General features: G+C 24.5%; 2 protein-coding genes and 1 long non-coding RNA gene across 5 annotated transcripts in view; 1 reads left to right on the top strand and 2 right to left on the bottom strand.

Annotated features, from left to right (window-relative positions):
- Window positions 1-21,354, top strand: part of LOC126899545 (cell adhesion molecule Dscam2-like) — a 119,744-nt gene that overhangs the window by 19,555 nt on the left and 78,835 nt on the right. For all 3 annotated transcript variants that reach the window (XM_050674552.1, XM_050674554.1, XM_050674553.1), the window contains exon 3: window positions 18,786-19,103. In XM_050674552.1, the coding sequence (XP_050530509.1) occupies window positions 18,786-19,103 (318 nt within the window). The remainder of the gene's footprint in view (window positions 1-18,785; window positions 19,104-21,354) is intronic.
- LOC126899588 (uncharacterized) lies at window positions 99-6,894 on the bottom strand. The gene is made up of 5 exons (XM_050674634.1): window positions 6,735-6,894; window positions 4,238-4,357; window positions 4,057-4,162; window positions 3,799-3,983; window positions 99-759 (listed from the first exon to the last, which is right to left on the bottom strand). Exons 4-5 carry the CDS (start codon window positions 3,844-3,846, stop codon window positions 226-228), a joined length of 582 nt encoding a protein of 193 aa, XP_050530591.1. The 5' UTR covers window positions 3,847-3,983; window positions 4,057-4,162; window positions 4,238-4,357; window positions 6,735-6,894; the 3' UTR covers window positions 99-225.
- Window positions 9,509-10,603, bottom strand: LOC126899598 (uncharacterized). Its single transcript, XR_007702628.1, has 3 exons — window positions 10,525-10,603; window positions 10,154-10,451; window positions 9,509-9,640 (listed from the first exon to the last, which is right to left on the bottom strand). It is a non-coding gene; the product is annotated as an uncharacterized LOC126899598 (long non-coding RNA).

Genomic DNA, 21,354 nt, shown 5'->3' with positions numbered 1-21,354 from the left:
TTTAANGAAATTATAACTTTTTAATCATAACTTCATTATATTTTATAATATTAGTTTTAATTGAATTGAATTGAATTGTGTTGACGTCAGTTTATTTGAATTTTTCATAAATTTGTGATACATTTCAATAGATTCGTTTTTAACGTATTTATAATAAATTCTTTGCTGTATCTTTTAATCAATCACTTTAATATTTCATTAGACTAAAACTGAATACTCACATGACTATGGCAATGACTTCGTTGATGAATCACCTTCTGCCAGTAAAGAATATTCTTTCTCAACTCTACATTCCCATTCTTCTACTTGATTCTGGGCGATTTCTACTTTTTCATCGACTTTACTGACTTTATCCTGTAAATCCATGATACATTTTTCATAAAACTTGTTTTGTGACGATATCATTTCAAAATCATCCTCATCGTATTTGCACTGGACATCTTGTATGTAAGACTTTGTCAATTCGATTTCTTGGTTCATTTTCAACGCAGATTCTTCCTCGTATTTATTATTATTTTCCACTTCACATTGAAGTTTTGAAATTTCTTGATTAATTGTGTCCAGCTTCAATTCAAATTCTTCCCTCCAACATCGCGTTACTTTCATTTTTTCGGTAACATAATTGACTAGTTCTCGGTCGCGTTCCTGTTTTCTGTTTAATAAATTATTTATTTCTTCAGTAAGTTCCTGTATTTGTGTTCGGTAAAAATCTTCGCACATTTCATCCATTTTTGGTAAATACAATATGAATTGCATAAACTAAACCAAAAAATTATTTCTTAACAGTTTAATATAAATTTTAAACCGAAGTAGTACGTTTTTTTATATACGATTTACCATAGTAAAATATAATTATTTTTAATAAAAAATCAATTGTTTCATTCAAGTTTGAACAAAACTAAAGTCAATCATGGTAAATTACTTTTGTTATAAAATTGTATTAAATTTTGAAATTGAAACAATCTGAATTAATTAATTAAACATTTATTTATGGTTGCGTAACAACAATTACATTGAAGAAGCTAAAATGAGTTGAAAAACTCATTTACGGAAAATTACTTGATGATCCTCGTAATTTGTAAAATTATAAATGTAATTTTAGCGCAGTCAAATTATTACTACAATTTACAACACGTTTAAAGTAATTAAATTACAGGAGTAAAACAGCAACACTAAAAGCATCGATTAAGTAACAGGTGCATTTTTCTACTAAACATCACACTAGTATGTTACATACGATTATAAAATTAAAATTAATTTTTTGCAATGTAAATATGACATATTATATATTCTCCAGAGTAATATATAAGAATTTCTTTTAGGCAGTATTAGTTGGAAGTATAAAGTTGCTTGCTTTCCTGGATATTTCTTCTTATTTTTAATATAATAGGAATTTTTATTACAGATATTATTTGATAATAATCTAGAAATCAACAAGATTAGTTGCAAACAAATAATTTTAATAATATTTTCAATGAAATAATATTTTTTATTGTTTATCAACAATTTTATTATCGGTAAGAATAATACAAAAAATACATTCCTATCTGAAGTCTTATGAAAGTTTGTAGGTAAATTCCTTATTTTCACAGGGTTAATTATCGACACATTTTTAGATATAATGTGAGGTTTTTTAATTTCTCATATGTAAATGCTTAATAAATTTAAATATTTTTTGAGTTAAACATATTACATGTTTAATATCAATGAATAAATCCAGCCTTTATTGACTCACTTATAGAGCAAAATGCGCTTTATTCATATTATACTAGAAAACACGTGTCGCTCTAAATATATAGAATACTATACATTTTATATGATTACATGGATAATCAGATTTGCGTTAAACTTGAAAACGGCAAAATACATTTTGTACGAGAACTTAAAGAAGCACATGATGTCAGTGCGATTTCCTTCAGTTTACTGCCAGCAGAACGGTTTAACGTTGTAAATAATTCATATGGTAAAAACTATTTAGCGTTGTCAAAGAGTCAATGTTAAGTGCATGGAATTGTTAATGTAAACGAACCGAGTCGACAAAGTAACGGTTTTTTACCGAGAAAACGCCCCTTGCACATAATAACAATATTTTATCCAAAATAGTGGTAACCGTCGCCAATTTGTATTGAATATTTTGTTATAGTTAACTAAACTTTCGCTGTTTATGAAATCATGTTTAATATATAAATACACTCGTAATATACAAGGTAATTGATTTAATAAAATATTGAAGTATACTTTAAGTTTTTTTTTGTTTTAAAATAGTTAATTTTTGAAAATCGTTTTTTTCTATTTTACGTAACTAATTGAAACTATCAGCCGCACAAAAAAAAAACCCCATGAATTTTTTTTTTCGATTTTTTATTAAAGCTAGTATAATATACTTTGAGATGGAAAAAGACTATCTGAAATCTCGATTTATAAGAGTTATTGGACATTACAGCCAACATCATACAATTTTTGGTGTACTGAAATGCTTTGCATCAAAAAATTAAAGACTTTCCAACTAACTCAAACGATTCTTCTATGAGCAGTGCGCCTCTACAGTAAAAAATAATATAAATTTTAATGGATTCATTGAATTTGTTTCAAATATGCATCGAAGCGTTTAAAGACAGTGATTTTAATCAGCGTCAGATATAGATCAATATAATTTAAAAAATATCTCAAATCCAAATTCCCGGATTCCTTCTATACTTCCTTTGTTAGGAATTTTTCATTTAACATTTTTTTATGTTTAGAATAAATTAAATTTACACGGTTTTATAATGTTTTTAGAAAGATTTAATATTTTTAATTATTGATAATTGAGTTTTTCTTTCACCTAAATTTGTAATTATAAAGAGTGAATTTTTTATTATCACACACTCAATTATTGACAGAATAAATAAAAGTTATACAATTTTTTTTTGGTTATTTTTAGTTACATGCTATTCTTGAATTGTTAGGTATATAATACTTTTTAAGTTCATCCCTAATGTATTGTAAGGGTGTCAAATTTGTTTTTTCAAATGAAAACAAATATTTTGAATTTATTTAAATGTTTTGTTATTAAATATTATATTATATATATTATTAATATTAAATGACATTAAAATATTTAATATGATGTTACTTTTTTATTAAATATAAAACTTTTAAGTTTCAAATTTTAAAATAAATATACATTTATAATATACAAGAGATTACAAATACAAAGAGCTAATTGTTTTTTTTTATTTAGTTTTCTATAATAAACAAATAATTCTATGTTTAAAATTCAAATCCAACTTACTATTAAAATATATAGCCAAAATATTTCATTAAGTTCAAAATATGTGTTCCAATTTGAAAACACATAGTTGATACCCTTACAATACAAATGAGATGAACTTAAAGAGTATTATATAGCTAATAATTCTAGAATAATATGTAACTATAGGTAATAAAAAATAAAACAAATTTTAAATTATTTATATCCTGTATTTATTTAGTGGATTTTGATAAAAAAAAATCACCCTATACTTAGAAAAGACAATATTCGGGTATCTAGTAGTGTACGATGTTCTTGTGTACGATATCATAGAAAAATAATAGTTTTAATTAAATTATTTTCAGTAAAATCTTCAATATTTTATTGTATTATTGTATATATTTTTAAAAAACATGATTGGCTTTAGTGAAAATTTGATTTTTTTTTTGGTTTTGTCAAATGAGATAAATTTTATATTTTATAATTTTTTTTATATAATAATATGTTTTGTACATCAAACGACTCGTGTCAAGAAAATACCAGTGTGAAATCGTTCAGAAATTTACCGCAAGTACTTCCCGGATAATCAAGTATTTTGAAACCATGCATGCCATTTTGTTTGTTCTTTACACACACATATGACACGAACAGAAATATCGAAATAAACAGAAATTCAATCTTCTTTTTAGATACCAACTCCTTAGAAACTTATAATTAAGTTCAATCGACTCTTTGAAATATCAAAGAAATACTAAAGAGAAAAATAAATATACTTAGAATTTCATACAACTGCATAATATATTATATAACATTACAAATTCTACCTGTGATCTTTAGATATAGTTTTAGAAATCATTTTACAATCGTTTGTATTTATAATGTGCGTGTAATGTGATTTTCATCATAAAATTTAAATAATCTGTTTTTCAACTGCAACGTTATAGTTCATTAAAAATAATTTTATAACAGTTTATAAGATAATTAAGTCAATGAATACAATACTACCACTTTAATGGCCGCTCTCATTCATAAAACGTTATCTTCAATAGCCAATTTTTTACTTTTAGCCAGTAGATGTTTCTATATTGTCTTTGATACAATAGATGCACATATTGTTTAATGTTGCTGAAATTAATAATAGTTATTTAAACGCATAAGTTAACGGACCAGATATTTTGTTAGCTATTAGCTGAAATATGAGATAAGAGTTTTAGAGAAAAATATATTTATTTTAAAAAAAACACGATACTAGACTGCTCTTAGAACACAATTTTTTGTAATTTTACACGCAATTTAGCTAACATCACATAATTTGTATTAAAAATATAAATTTAGTCAATCAGTAGTTCTTTTAGATCGTTTCGATTTATATTTCATTTAATATATTTTTATCGTTTTTATATAATCATTAACGAACAAACGTGGCAAGTGCAATCAGTAAACAAACCTTTAAGTCCACATCGCCACCGGCCGTTGTCATCTTTTTAATTTATTATATCAATTCAACTACAAAGAACTTTAAGTTAAAATAAAAATTTGATTACAAAAGTAGATCCCTTTTTAACTGGGCACGAACAATGTAGATGCACATATTTAATTTTTTTTTACAAAGTTACAACTTGAAAAAGTAATTTTTTATTCTAAACTGATTGGTAAAATTATAAAATACAAAAATATATACCAGAAAAAAACAGAATACTTTTGGAACGTGATTAAATGAGTTAAAATATATGCGTCGATCTAAGCGAAATGCAAAATTATCGCTCTGTAGCACATACATAACAATATTTGTATAAGAATAATTTTGTTATCATTTTATTCATAAGAGTAAAAAATTTTGTTTTCTTGTAGTCTACATGACTCTTTTTCATGTGCAGAAAATTGTTTAAAAATATTATTTTATATTATACCGCAGTTATCCGGGTCAAACCACACCCCATACCTATTTCCGCATTATGTCGAATATGTGTGTTTATCCTCTCTTGCTAATATATACATACTTAAGGTATCTTCGTAAAAATAGGGATGAAAAACTACCCATTTATAGTTTTCAATACACCTATAAATTACTCCTCATTCGATCAAAACTTTCATCTTGGTTGGTGTTCTAAATTTTAACATTCACCTTTAAATATCTATATATTTGGTATATTTATATTTAATTATGATTAATGAATATTGCTAAAACTTATATAATTTTAACATATTTTCTTCTTAAATCATAAAATCTCATTTTTGCTGTGTTCTATGAAAAATTAAGTAAAAAATAAAGGTAATTTTAATGATTTTTGAGAATCTTCTCTATACCCTAACAGATTTTTATACATATAAAAATATTATCGTCACTGTGTAAAATATATTTTTAATTTGTTTTCATATAACCCAAAAACATTTTTCCGTTATGATATGGAAGTAAATATACATTATTTGTGTTGTTATTGTACGTTTGTTATTACATCATAAATTACTTCAATACCTGTCAATATTATGATCAAATAACTAACACATGAAATACATTTTGTTTTATCCTCAAAAATATTTTCCTTAATATTGAGAAATACCCTTTGAACTACCGAGTAATTGGATAAAATACATTAAGATCCAATGTATGTCTAACATTTAACTTTAATTCTGGGGGACAAGTATTTCGTGATTGAGAAATAATGAATTGAGTAAGTGATAAATTATTTAATAGAGCCTTTTGTCTTTTGACAGAAAACATTGTCTGTAATAAAAAATAATAATTTTATATTCATCACTAATAATTTTGAAAGAACTGAAGATATATAAAAAATATTATTGTTTAAATAAATTCATAAATAATAAAATATGCATGACATATTTAACTTGAAAATTCACATAAATATGTATTTTTTAAATAAACGAAAAAAATATTCCAATAGTATAAAGTGTTTAATTAAATAATATTAGTAAAGAAACACGAAAAATGTAATATTTATACTTCTTCTTCATATAACGTCGTATATAATAAAAATCTCAGAAGTGAAGCCGTTAAAAGGTTGAAAAGAAACCTTTGGTAAACCATTACACTGTAGCTTATTGAAAATCCGTATGGTAAACAACACTACTTCTGGTAGTTAGATTGTAACTTCTAATATAAGAGAACTTTAGACGGTAAATGATCTCTACTCGTCCGTGAGTTTTTCGTCTTTTTGAATATAACAGCTATCGTTCAAACTTTTAAGTGCATAGACCAATATATCCTATATTTTTTCTATATGGTTATGAGGTACACTACACAACCAAGTATTGGGGTCGATATTTCAGCGTACACAGTAAACAAGACGGACACTCAATAATGTATTAAGCACTAATATCTAGACAAATATTTTCTAATCAGTTTGAAAAACCTCACAAGTTAATAAAGAATTGAGAGAAATTGTTATACAAATGTATTGCACACATAACAGTAACTTATAATTTTTAATTAACTTTAACTATTAATAATGAATAGTTATTGTGTAGTTATTCCAATATTTACCATGTAAGAAATAAACAGATTGTAGTTCAAATGTACGTCAAAAATCATAAAAATATAAAATGATAGTTTAAATACTAAACAACACATCATTATTGATGCGAAACATTACAAGCATTTGAAAAAAATGACGTTGTTACAATTTCAAGTGTCTCAGTTAACATACTATAGTATATTTCAATTTTTTTGACTAGCTATTCAAATAAACACAAATATTTAGATTGGCTTATAATATAATCACTAATAATTAAATATTTGTAATTTATTTAAATTTTATTTGGATCATAACATTTAATATCTCAAGAATATCGAATAAATATGATACTTATAAAGAGAAAATATATGTCTAATCAATAAATTTTTATAGAATTATTTATAATATAAATTAACAAAAAAATAGCTTCAAAATGTTCAACTTAATTTTTGGTGATTCGTAAATAAGTACGTTTTGATACCTATAAGTATACAGTAGACAATAGTTTAAATTATAAAGATATTTCTCTATTGACTTTTAGGTATTGGATATTTTTAGATAAATCCTTAGGAATAAGGTTCTTGTTTTTAACAGTAGAGTAATTTTACAAAATTTGTGGTTAGAATCGGAATATCGAAAATTGATTTAAACTTTTGTAAAACCTTAAAAACAAAAATGTGAACACAGGTGGTTAAATATTTAAGTTGGAAGACGATAAATCGTCTGTCGGTTTTACTGATCGAGCAAAGTGTCTACTCTTGTATTATTTTTATTTATGACAACCATACTATACAGTTGTGTTACTTGGTAAAATACATTTTATGTTTCTGCAATGAAAAATACATTTCTTTATTATTATTTTTCGAAATTTTGTTGATTTATTTTAAATAATAAGAAGCATTATAAATGTTGGTAGTCATAATGCAAGAATGTTTAAAATATTTTTTTTAAACTACTATAACTTAAATGAAGAAACCATTTTGCTTTAAGTATACGTAAAAGTCCACATTGTAAATCAATGACGATTCCATCGTGTTTTTCTTTTCATCCAGAGGATATTAAAAAAAGGTCAATTCGTAAATTTTGCTGTGTCTGCATGAATAGTATTGTGATACGTTAAATTGATAATAGTCACTGAATTATTTAAACTAGTCCATAAATAACAATAACAATCACATCTAAACTTTTTATTGTATTAAGAGAGACCTATAGAATCATCGTCATAATATGTACTCTACATTATAAGAAATTGCTAAAGCTTATTTCAATTTTAATTAAATTAAAAATTAGTTTATAATAGATAAAACTGGTATAAATCGCTTATAATATAATATGTGTAAGTGATTTATATATTATGTATTGTATAATATGACTTAAAAAGGAAATTAAAAAAATGTTATGGTTTACTAACGGCTTATTTAATAATGTATATGGTTTTGAGTCTACAATGTAAATTTAAATGTAGAAAAATGCGTTTAAGAGTTGACTTTCAAATGTCGTAAATCGAGAGTGTAAATCGTTCAGAACGTATGTCGAAAAATAAACTGGTAGTTTCCCATTTGGCAATTTAAAGCTTAATTTATATACATTTATAAATAAATAACTATCTCTAATTCGCTAATACTATTACAACACCAGTTGTAATTTACTGTTATCGGATCTATCTCAACATTCTAACATGAGAAATGTAATAAAAATGTGTTGGGCTTTTATCAGCGAATACTGTACTAAAAAAACCAAAACGATAGTTTATTAAAATTGTATTTCCATAAAAAAAACTATAAATGTATACATGCATTACAATAAATTTCACAAATGACCCAGTTAAGAATGGATGAATATGATCATGATAGGTATTTTAACAGTGCCTCAAAAACCAAGTGAGCATGGCACATGAGTCCGGATCTACATGCATTAAAAGACCTACTATTTTTAAAATTATGCTTTGGTGGAGGGGTGGAAGCACTATTCACAAATTCGAGCTTGTTTAGTTATGGCACTGTACTTAACCCATAATTATATGTTAATAAATAATAAGATATAAAAAACCCAGCAGAGTGGAGTCGCGGTGCAAAGAGCACGTGGCATAGTTGGGTCCAGTATAGATGATATCTGGTAGTGATTAAATTCACAATCATATAAATCCCTTCGATGCAAATCTGTAGATAGAGTTTAATTTTAAAAAATTGGTGGATTATTCCAAAAGCTACATGATCTCCTATTTCCTTTTTTATATTCTGATTACAAGTTTTATGATTTTTAAGTGTAATATATGAATATATATATATATATATATATACGGGGAACTAGGGAAATTTTTTCAATTTTTGAGAGTAATGTCTTCGATTAAATACGATTTGTAATCTGTTGACGTATCGTTGAAAGAAATTCGTTTGGTGAGAGTTGAAAAAAGTGGTAAAATACACACAAAAAAAAAAAACACATCATAGTAAAATTAATACCTTCTCAGCTTCGCATTGAAGCTAAAAATAATTAAAATAATACACACAGTTTAAAATACACTCTTAAGCTACAAAAACCTTATTTTTACGTAGTTAGCTCTGATTGAAAGTTTAAACTTAAGTTCAATTTTAGCTTATAAGATAATTGTGTTTAACTTTTTCTAAAGGTTAATAGCAACTAAAATGACAGTAAAAGATTAATGAGTTTTTCAAGTAAAATTATAAACAAGAGAGTAATATTTATTACATTGACTTAAAAGTAAAGATTCATTTTTAAATAAAAAATATTTAAGTAATTATATAACACTTCAATGATTAAAGTATTAAAAAAGTACTTGAATCATTTTATTTGTGTCAGTGTCAACTTAACAATAATTTATTCTTTATCTTAGAATTCCATTTGAAACCTTAGTCTTAACACCATTTTAATGAAGTTGTTATAACATGAAATATTTTTCATTTCATCTAATATCCTAAAATGTAAAAAATAAAAAATGTCATCAACATGTTATTATATTTAATCAATGCCTGTTAATTTTCTTAGTGGAATAATTAAAAGACATGTTTGTATAATAATCATGATAAATTTGCAATTCTTTCCAAAAATAATAATCGGTAATTAGATATATTAGTTAAAAATGGTATACTCTTTTAAAAAATAAATAATTGAAATAAATGGTACATCGATATTTCCGGTGTACCAAAAAAGCCATTGTTTTATTTTGCTAATTTTTTAGTAAAAATTTCGATTGTAATCATAAAAATAGTTAAATTTTACAGTAACCCTTCTTAGTCTTTAATATAAGACAAACATGTTTATTTTGTTTTAAAAATCTTAAATTTGGGATACATATATACAAACAGGGATTTTAGAATGAAAGAAGATACTTGGTAATTCAATTAACTTTACCGGTGTAGTATTTTTAGTTGGCTCATCGCTAAATTAATTATATAGTCGGAAACGCATTTAAAAGTTTGATACTTACACCAAAAGAATTGAAATTGCGCAATAGCTACCGATAAACGAATTCAATTAAGACAAAAACTTTGAAACCGCAGTCACTGTTTCCATTTATTGTAAAACTCTATCATAAGCTGTACTTCACCATATGGTTATTTAGAACTTATTACTTGTTTTGAAATCAATACAAACACTAAGCAGTTTCTTGTCGATAGCGAAGAAAACATAAAATATTATTGCCGGTACATTAATATTTTATTATATTAATCTTCATGTCATAAGTCAAAAACTTGAATCCTCGGGTAATGTAATAACAATGAAATCTAAATTAAAAAACTATACATTATAAAAATATTTAACAATGTTTCACAAAAAAATTTTAGGTTTTGTAATTACATTTTATAATTATAACTAACGAAAAAATAAATTCACAATTAAATCATTGTAAATTTATCAACTTTTTTTACGTCTCAACCTAATAAATAAATACATTTTCAACTAAGCATTTTTCAAATGATATAATGTAATATATATATATGTATAATAGTGAGCTTATTAAAATTCCTCATTAAAACTAAATATACTGTACGATTTTTAAATATCGATACCTTTCTTTTTTTTTATAAATAATGATTTTTTCATAAAAATGTATATAATTTTTTTATTTTAATAAACTTGATATTCACAATAGTTTATAAAAATAAATTAAATTTTAATTTATACATTTTTATAAAAAAGTCATTATTTAACAAAAAATGGAAGTTTACTTAAAGAAAGTACTTAAAAAATCGTACTGAATATAATTTTATTTAAATTTCTAATCAACTGCTGCTTACACTAAATCACTATTTCTTTCAGTAATAACATATGGTACAAATTTATTTGTTATAACTCTATATGTACTTTGTCGAACTCTTCTTGTTATGTTCGATTTTATTGCCATTCGTCAGCTATGTTCATTATTATTATTATTGCTATATCTTAATCGTCCTTTTGGACTAAGGGGATGATCTGTAAAAACTTTTTTCACAAATGGATTTACTACTCTATTTCTCCCAAAACGCCTATAAAACAACTTCAGTAACAAACAAAACAAAACCATCATAAAATTGTCTGTCATGATGATTTTTTATAAAACAAAAATGTTTAGCACTTGACTTATGAGTATTAAACAAGTCTACGTGGTCATAAAAATGCTGGTGCATACAAAATTTTGTTTTAAAAAAATTCAATAACATATATTTAAGGTTAATATTGGAGGTTGATTTTTATTAATTATATGAACATAAAGATATATTTTATTTTGCTTTTTGAAACAACAATAAACCCAAATAAATTAATAAATAATCAACAACTTTTAGTTATTTTATAAGCTATTCATATTTTATCATTGAAAGCATCCCTTTATTAATAAAATTATATTATATCTTACTAGTTTTTATTAGAGAAAGTTTAACAATTATTCTGGAGAATCAAATTTGATAATTGTAATAATATCTTTACTAACATTTTTATTTAAAAAACAACTTGGTTTTAATTTATATAAAATATGATTATATTAAATTAAATTAAAGTTAAATGTATTTTTATGATCATACACATGAACTGAAGTAACTTTTTCAGTCTCCATGACTTCACATGATCTATAAAATGTAATATAAAAACATTTGTCTTCAAATTGCCAAAATAATTTATGAGGAATTGTGGTATTTGCATGGACCACTTATTTTAATGTGAATTAAAAGTTCCTATACATAGATATAACACAAACATGGTCTTGTGACAATAAACAAAAAAATTTTTCTTTAATGAATTGTAAAAATTTTCATTTTGATAACTTGTTAAAAAAGTGTTTATAAATAAGTCGAATGTTGAAAACCTAAAAATCATTAAAAATACTGATACTACAATTGATAAATAAATAATTTCCATGAAATCGTGTTAGTTATATTTAATCGAAAATATTATTAGTTTATAATTAAATATTAAAAACAATTTTAGATATTATTGTAAGAAATCTTTCAAGTAATTATTTAGTAGAGAAAATACCTGTTATTAATTGGTTATTTTTGAATAATATACTTAAATTTTCACTGTTTTTACATGAATAGTTAATATTCAAAGCCGGAAAAAATTAGTTTTTTTTATAGAAAATGATTTTCATAAAATATTTACTACTAGCACATTGTTCTATCTCATTATATTCTTTGATTTCTACTGATCAACTATGTTAATACTATTAGCGTCTTCATAATCATAAACAAAAATTTAGTATATAATTCAGTATACAAAAAGTTATTTATATTACAAGGTCAAGGTATTTTCCTTAGTGTTTTTACTAATATTAATATAAAATTTATACTCAAATCAATTTTGTCATTGGTTAAGAAATGAATAAACATTTTTATTTTATGTTCGTTAGATGTCATCTGTTAGAAACAAATTGAATTATAGAATAACATTCTAAATGATGAAATTGTAGTATATACTTTGTATTATAAATTGAAAGACAATTATTTTATTTTTACTTTTGGAAAATTGAAAACTCAAAGATAATAGATTCGATAAAGAAAAATGCTTCATATCATTTACTCTTGCTTCTAGCAAAATATATCTATAAAAAGGCTGATAGAATTTAGGAAACTTAGTAATGTAATATTATTTGCTTGATCATCAGTTTCATTCCGGTAAAAAAATATTATAGTATTCAGTAAAAGTATATTTTAGTTTTATCATAAACAGAGAAACACAAGGTTAGCGCCTTTTTAATAAAATTTTGTTGGGAAATATCTTAAATCTTATACCTTAAAATCAGGTCACCGAACATCTTATGCATTATTTGTTTTAAACAATGAAGTATTTTTAGACAATGTATCTATAGAAATCTTCAGTTCTTTGGTATGTGAATAATATGTAATAATATATTATTTACATACAACCTTTGATATGTTAAATATTTAACATATTACATCTAGAAAATCTGAAAAGAAGATAACCGAGAAAGTACAATAATGGTCATTAAGATGTTTGCGATTCATTAGATTGTGTAAAATTATTATAGATCATGTCTTAAAAAAATATAGTCAACTTCCAATTTTAATAATTTCTTTTTAATATAATCAGTTTTGAAGAAATATTCACAACAGTTATATATTTAAATAAGCAATTTGAGCCAATATAAAAAACAATGTTAAACTTGAGGGAAATTGGTCAATACTTTTTTTTTTAATAAAAGAACAAATTGTTTACTTTACTAAACAGAAGTGTATTTGGAAATCTTACAATAATGTATTTTTAATTTTCTTTAGTGTAAATAAGTTTACAATGATAATAGCTATTGACCAACATTGGTGGATTTCTAAGGTATTCTCCTTTTTATTCTACAGTATTAGCCTTCTTGATTTATTTTTCTTTGAAAGATGTTGCCAACAGGAAATAAGTTCTTTTAAGTCTGTATTGGCACACTTCATACATCGCGCAAGGTATATTGCTTGCATCCAAACAAAAAACATCAATATTATGTTAAGCTTTGCGTGTGACGAGACTTTCCTTGTCAAAATTATGCATTGCAAAATTCAAAAAATAAAATTACAGAACACTAAAGCAAGAAATATAATGGGAAACACAATACTATACAACCCATAGAAAGAAAAAATTTACATTATTCAAAGTAATTTTGATGTTTTACAAATAAATTTTGTAAATAAATAAAATAGGAAAATTGTTTTCTTTTAAGAAATGAATGCTCTATTATTTAAAAAGCTTGTCCTTTACCCCTACTATCCATTTAAATTTTATCAACTCAAGTTTTTTTATATGTTTAACCAGCTAAAAAATAAGAAAATTACCACATTTTAATAACTTCAGTACTTTAGAAGTGATTAACATTTTAAAGTAAAATAATTGCATTTAATTATTTACACAGGCCGTTAAATAACTCATTAAACATTAACATTAAATAATTTTTTTTTTTTTTTAATCTACTCTTAGAAATATTTTTTTTTTACAATAAATTGATATTTACTATGGTTTAGAAAAATTAATTAAATATTAGTCTATACATTAAAAAAAAATCATTATTTAAAATATGAATGTGCAAAGAAAAATCGCATCGAAGCTAAAAAATATTTTATTTAGGGAAAACCCCCTCTTAATACATACAATAAAATAAAAATATCTAAGGTACTTCCAAAAAATGTTTGTATTGATTTATTTATTTTCCAAAAAAGGTATATGAATTTTAATTCAAAATGTATAAAAACAAAATTTTTGTGATATCTAAAATTGAGTTTGTTTAGTATCTTCAACTAGATGCAGTTTGTGATTTTTAGATATATTTTTAAGCAAAATCGGTCCAATAATAATTGACATGAGTATTTGTAGTAATTGGTACAAAAAAAATACATCATAGTAAAATAATATCTTTTTTACTTCACATGGAAGCTAAAAAGTAAATAACTAAATTTCTAGAATATTATAGAATTATATTATATTATAGAATATTAGAATATCCTAATAATGTAAAATAATCATTGAATTACTAAATTTTATTTACTTTAGCACCAATTATTGTTTTTCTCAATTTCTGTAGAGTTGTAAATAAAATATAATTTTAGTTATAATATTTTTCAAAAAAATGGCTTAATTTAATGATGAAATTAGAGGTGCTGGATTTCATTTTTTAAAAACTAACCCAGGTATTTTATTGAAAAAATAAACAACAATAATACACTTTTTTGGATGATACAAAATACGAGAAAAATATATTGGTCTCAGATGAAATGTGTAAAAAATAACTATTTTGGTGATTATTAATCTACAAAATGTTTTTATATATAATCCAATTATTAGAAATTTGAAACATGGATGTTCTTTTTCTAATTAGTTTTAGTCAGAAGTTAAAATCAACATTATACGTAAAACATATTATTTTTAAATTAACAAATTTAAATTCTTTTAAATTCATAATTTTGATAAAGTAATAGATAGTCTGACTTATGAAAAAAAGCATTGGATAAATTTTATTTTTAAGAAAAATCTCTGTGTTAACTTACTGAAATAAAAACCTCACTAATGTATCTGATATTTTATTTCTACTCTTCTGTGTTTTACGAGTCAATACTATTTTAATGAAGCTACGAATTTCGCATGTAAATTTTTTGTCGACTTTAAAGAATACTTGTCTTGTTAAAATAATTAAATGATGTAGTATAAAAAGAAACGTTTTTAATTTCAATATTTAATTTATCAAAGTATTGTAGTAAGATTTCTGGGTAAATTATTTTATTTAGTAGTTAATTAATTTATCGAAGAAAATATAATTATAAAGTAAAATATTTATTTAAATGCATACTTTTTTTTAAATAAAATTGAATTTCAACAAAAAGCGAGGGTGTCACAAGAACGTAAAATATAAAAAAATTCTGGTTATTATTTCAATCTATAAATATCAGTTAGATAAATGCATCTTGGAATCACAAAGCTGTTATTTCTTTAGATTATAAATTCCCGGAAACACGAACTTTGATAGCAAATATCTGCTTAATAGACGTTTGTTAAAATACAAATTATATTAATATTCATATACTTATACAAGAAAACAATGGATACAAGGTAAACATAGTTTGATTTAACCATTTTACTAAACAGAATTATTTGTAGTTCCCTTTTGACGGTTCTGTGGTAAAAAGCGTTAGTTCAATGAAATTATCAAAATTTAATAAGCACCACGAGGCATGAAAACTACCAGAACAATAAAAAATCATAATAAATAATGTAATTACATTTCTACGATACAATCAGGTCGAGTCTGATTAATTTTGAATAATCATACAATTAACAAATAATGCCAATCTTAATTTTGAATAAGTGACCAAAATAAAACTGTATTTTTAAAGAATATGAATTGAAAGATCTGTTATAATACATACACCACTCATTATTCAATAGTCTATAAATTATTGTCTATCAGTCATCAAATCAAATATATATTATTCATGTCAAACCTTTAAATTATTCCGAAAAAATATGTCTAAAAATGCATTGATACAAATCTAATGTATTAACTATAAGAATTTCTTTAGACTTAGTTCTTTAGTTTGACAAATCATCTATTTTAAGTAAAACAATATGTAATAAATAACACAATTTAGTAAGAGACAGATAATAGTAAAAGGTCGTGACACTTCTTGCACATATAGATGAATTTAATTTAATATAAAAGGGCATAAAAACTGTCAATTCGATTCACTATACTTTCACCTTATGAACTTTCAACGAGTGCAAGAAGTGGCTCGGCAAAATACGATTATACATAGTAAATTGAAGTATATTAATTTTTTCAACCTTACTCCTGATATCATTAAGGTAAATTCATACTTCACAGAAGATTTATAAGGTTTAAAGTTAAGTGTGATGAGTACATAAATAAAGTAGGGAACCAAAAAAATTAAGTGATCTCTAGAATAAAATATTGTTTAAATAAATAAAGAGAATCAATAACGTTTGTGTGAAGTTAGCCAACCTAGTCCAATCTTTGAATGGGTTACCTGTGTAGTCGATACTAATAAAATACTCTCTTGCGAAGATAGAAAACCCATTTGTCGTTCCTATACTACTCGAGGTATTTATTGAAACGACTCACAGTCAGCACAAGCTTAGATAACTATTGGTACGAGTGGCGTTATTGATAATTTATGTGTGTTAATTAATCACGATAATTAATATTTCAAATTATTATTATATTAATACATTTTCAAACATTACTTTGCTTTTCTATATTTTACATCTTCAAATAAAACTCTCGTACTCATTTTCCGAGATATAATTATATTATATTATTTTATTAAATAAATATATAGTAAATCAATTATTCTCATGCCCATACAAGACCAACAAATAACTATATATAATAAATCATTTTAATCATTAATTAAATTTTATATTTCATTTTTTTGAGTTACTATAGATCCTACTTGAAATATATGAAACTATTTGTTTTACTAGTACATCTAGTGATGCGATGAAATAAAATTCTCAAGAGAATTTTCTAGGACGGGATACATTCTTAAGAATATTCTTTTGTACATTATTATGAGAGAATATATTCTTAAAAAAAAAAATAGAACTAAATAATTTATTTAGAAATATTTAAACTAACAGTAAAAAAAACTTGAAAATTAACTAGGTTATTATAGTTAATAAATCACACTGTATACATATAAAGGCAAAAATAAAAGAATATTTTCGTATTCTAAGAATATTCTCGAAAATATTCTCAAAAAAAAAATTATTACTGTAATTTTAAATCACTTAGTACATCAATAATTCAGATTCAAATGTTTAACTGTGTACTTCGATTTATTTATTTATTATTGCGAAGCTCGTTAATATCCACGCACTTGTCCGTGTTTCATATTTTGTAGGGAGTTTAATTCAAAACAATAATATAAATTGCTTTTTAAAGTAAAGCTATAATATTATGAAATGCAGATATTGTAGAGAATCGATTGACGAAGCAAAAGTTTTATATCACAAAAGCGCTTAGGTAAGAGAAAAAGACAAACCATTGTTTTTGTATTCGACATTAAGAACTTCCAACTTGGTCATGCTTTTATTATTTTAAATCGATTTTGCTGAAATAAAAGCAAATATTAAGACATGCTTGACTCTCGTCTATATAGTAATTTATGTTTATAGTGTTTATATTTTGTTTGTAAAACTGACTAAGTGCAAGTCTTTTAATACAACATTTATTAAAAATTAAGTTTATTTGATGTAAGAATTAAGCTTTGTCATTTTTTCAGTTAAGTGACGACCAGAGAGTGTGAATAATCTTAATCTTTGTCGCCTTAAAAGTTTAAATAGGAAATATGGAATTTCGAGTAAAAGCATGTCACTTAATTATACCTATGTAGTGTACGTTTAGTGTAAACTGAAACGGCGGTTTGTTCAAATAATTGCTCGGCCGACAACACTTATTGGGTTAAAGGCAATTAAAAGATGGCGATCTCCATCGTTTATATTGCGCTGAACGAACACTTAAAGGGTTTAGTATTGTCTCTAGTATTCGGCCAATTGTAATTAACTAACGTAAATCATGTTGGTGTTTATTTACACGTAATTTTATATATAACAAAAAAATATTTTCAGCAAACTGTCTGTAAAAACGGAAATAAGGAACTTACGTTGTGTGTATTTAGGATTCGTTCTTCTGAAAAGCAAATTAAAAAAAAACACATGTACGGTACTGCACTAAGAAAATCGCGCAATTAAAGTGTTTTATATAAGTTTCCATTTACGTATAACTTGACCTATATTACATATTCAAATCTCTATATTTGCATGTGAAATTGTTATGACAACAGCACAAGCAAATTAGAACATTTTAGCACAATTTTAAGGCACAATTTTAGCATAAATTAACGAACATTTTATACTTTTTTACCAACATGAACCTAAAACTAATGTAAAATTTATAATTATCAAACAGTATTTAAAACTATCTTTATTAAATAAAACTTTTGAAATTCCAAAAAACTTGATTTTACAACAAGGCGATCAATATAGATCTTTTTGCAATAAATATGTATAAGCGTATTCTTCACTTTCCACATTTGTTCATTGAACTATGTACTGAATTTGGATATTATTTTCAGTGAATGGAAGTGAAGAACATGGACCTCGTTTCACAGTTGAGCCTCCCGTTTCTGTTTTCTTCTCAAACGCTACCGGAGCTAGAGTAGAATGTGTAGCCGAAGGAACTCCTCAGCCTCTGGTCAGATGGCAGACGGTTAGAGATGGAATGACAGTAACTGATGTGCGAGATGTTCTCCACGTGAATCACAACGGCACGTTAGTTTTCTCGCCATTTTCTGAGCATCAATATTCACCAGAAGTACACTCGGCAGCATACCGATGTATTGCTCACAGCCGAGCTGGTACGATTGTCTCACGCACAGTACAAGTTAAAGCAGGTAAGTTTTCTTCTGGTTAACTCACATCAAAATAATAATAAAAAAAATCACACAATCTTATAAGGGTGTTAAACGAAAAAAATTACAGAGAGTAATTTACTGACGCAGTTTTAAGGAGGAAAATATTTCAATTCTCGAAATGGAATTCTAAATACTTACCACGAATCAAACGATTTTCACAATTTTTATGTAAATATTCTGCGTGAAAAAAATATTTGTGTTAAGAAAAATATATACACTTTATAAGTATTATAAAAATAACAAATTAAATTACCATAAATAAAAAAAATCAATTTTTATAGCTTCGATGAACGTAGCTAAAATGCTATTAATTTTACAATTTCGTTTTTTTTGTGTCCGGTTTTCACAATCAATACTAATTTAAAAAAAGTCATCTAAACTACTTACTAGAACTCAACTGTACTTTACTTTTTAATATTCATAACGATATTTGACTCATACTATTTTTTTTTACAATTATTGTTTTTAATGGAGTACAGTTATCACAAACTACCTTCAAAAATAAAATATTTAAGTAAAAAATCATTTATCAATGTCAAAATGTATTATCTTCATTATGTTTTTACTTCTGGCAGCCTATTGAACTTTTTTTAGACATTCAATCATAATGTTTTTTGTATATCACTTTTTTATGTAATACCATAAAAATATTTGGAAATTGAATCACCGTCATTTTGCTTTTATCAAAAACTGCAGTTAAATATTTTATGTTAATATATTCTGAACATTTAAAATGAAACCGATTGCTGAATAACCAAAATAACTACAAGGACCACATAATAATCTTAAAGTGTTGTTATTTTAACTTTAAAACAAGACTTGAATGGTATAAGTATTACTAATGCCATCGAATCTTAAGCCTCTGTGTTCATTAGAAGTTATTAAAATGATACGTCTCTCATTGAATATTTGACAATTAATCCCGGACTATAAATAATCTCTGAAATACTGGTCCAAATGTTGGTATAGCCCAGTTTCATCATTTTCTTTTTTATCAGCTAGTTGTAATTATGTTTTTTTTTTTTTTAACAATAAAGTTGACTTCCCTTATAAGTCATAAGGGATGAACATAAGAAATATTTATTATTTATAAACACATCAATGAATGGCTAGTGTTAAAAAAATCACTCAGTATTAATATTATGTTCATACTTGATTTCTTACTAGTTGGTCATAACTCAAAAACTAGAGAGGATAGAAAAAAATATATAGTTTGGATCCAGTAAAGTGGAGTTAAGGAATTTTATGGATTAGAATTGATCGATATCTGTCAATAATTAAAATCATTGTTGTAAACGCTTCGATGGGTATTATGTTTATGTGTACGTAGATGACGTGAGAAATCGTGTTAAGAGAAATTTTAGGATAATTGTGACAGATCCAAGTGGTCGGTATAAATATCAGAAAAAAAGGGTGAAGAAGAATAAAAATTTAAATAAATTTTTATGTGGAAATACTTGCTTTTACTAATTTGTAATAATCACAAAAAAAAAAAAGGTAGAAGCAATCTAATTACAGATTTGAAATATACACAAAAATTTATTTGCAAAATATATTTTAGTCTATGATGATAAAAACATGTATTCTTTAAGTAGTATGATTTTTCTACATAATTCAGTATAAAAACGAATCCTATATTCCCAGTATTTATTGAGGTATTTAATTTAAAAAGTACACACTTTAAATAAAATAATTTAGTTAAAGAAAAATTGGTTCAGTGAAAGTCGAGGAAAATAGTCATAGACACAAAAAAAAAAAAAATAAATAAATAAACACATCATAAATGTCTACAATATAATGTAAAAATAAATATTTTAGAAAAAAATATATAAGGGGATTGATTTTTAACCACTTCCTTTTTAATACGCCAATGTAATTTACTAAATTTTTAAAAAAGAATTTCAAGTAAGTGTTTGTACAACAATTTATCAATTCCTTTTTTTAATTTTCCCAATTTTTGCACAAAAAACGTACTTTTTTCTTTAAATGTAATGTCTAAATACCGTTATTCGAACTTTTTTTTTTGTTTATTATATAAGCTTTAATTTGAGGTATGTATAAAAATGTCAGTATTTCCAGAACATTTTCAAAATTTATTTTTTGTGGAAAAGTCGCTATTTTTAATCCCACCCATGGGTAGGTAAAAGTTCAGTTTTAAAAATATATATATATACTATAAATAATATGTAAATACTTATCTGTAAAAAAATATTATTTTTATTCATTTCTT

The sequence above is a fragment of the Daktulosphaira vitifoliae genome, unplaced genomic scaffold (genome assembly GCF_025091365.1).
Source record: "Daktulosphaira vitifoliae isolate Bord-2020 unplaced genomic scaffold, ASM2509136v1 Scaffold_2, whole genome shotgun sequence".
Classification (NCBI taxonomy): domain Eukaryota; kingdom Metazoa; phylum Arthropoda; class Insecta; order Hemiptera; family Phylloxeridae; genus Daktulosphaira; species Daktulosphaira vitifoliae.
The sequence above is the reverse complement of the archived record's forward strand: the minus strand, read 5'-3'. Positions and strand labels throughout refer to the sequence as shown.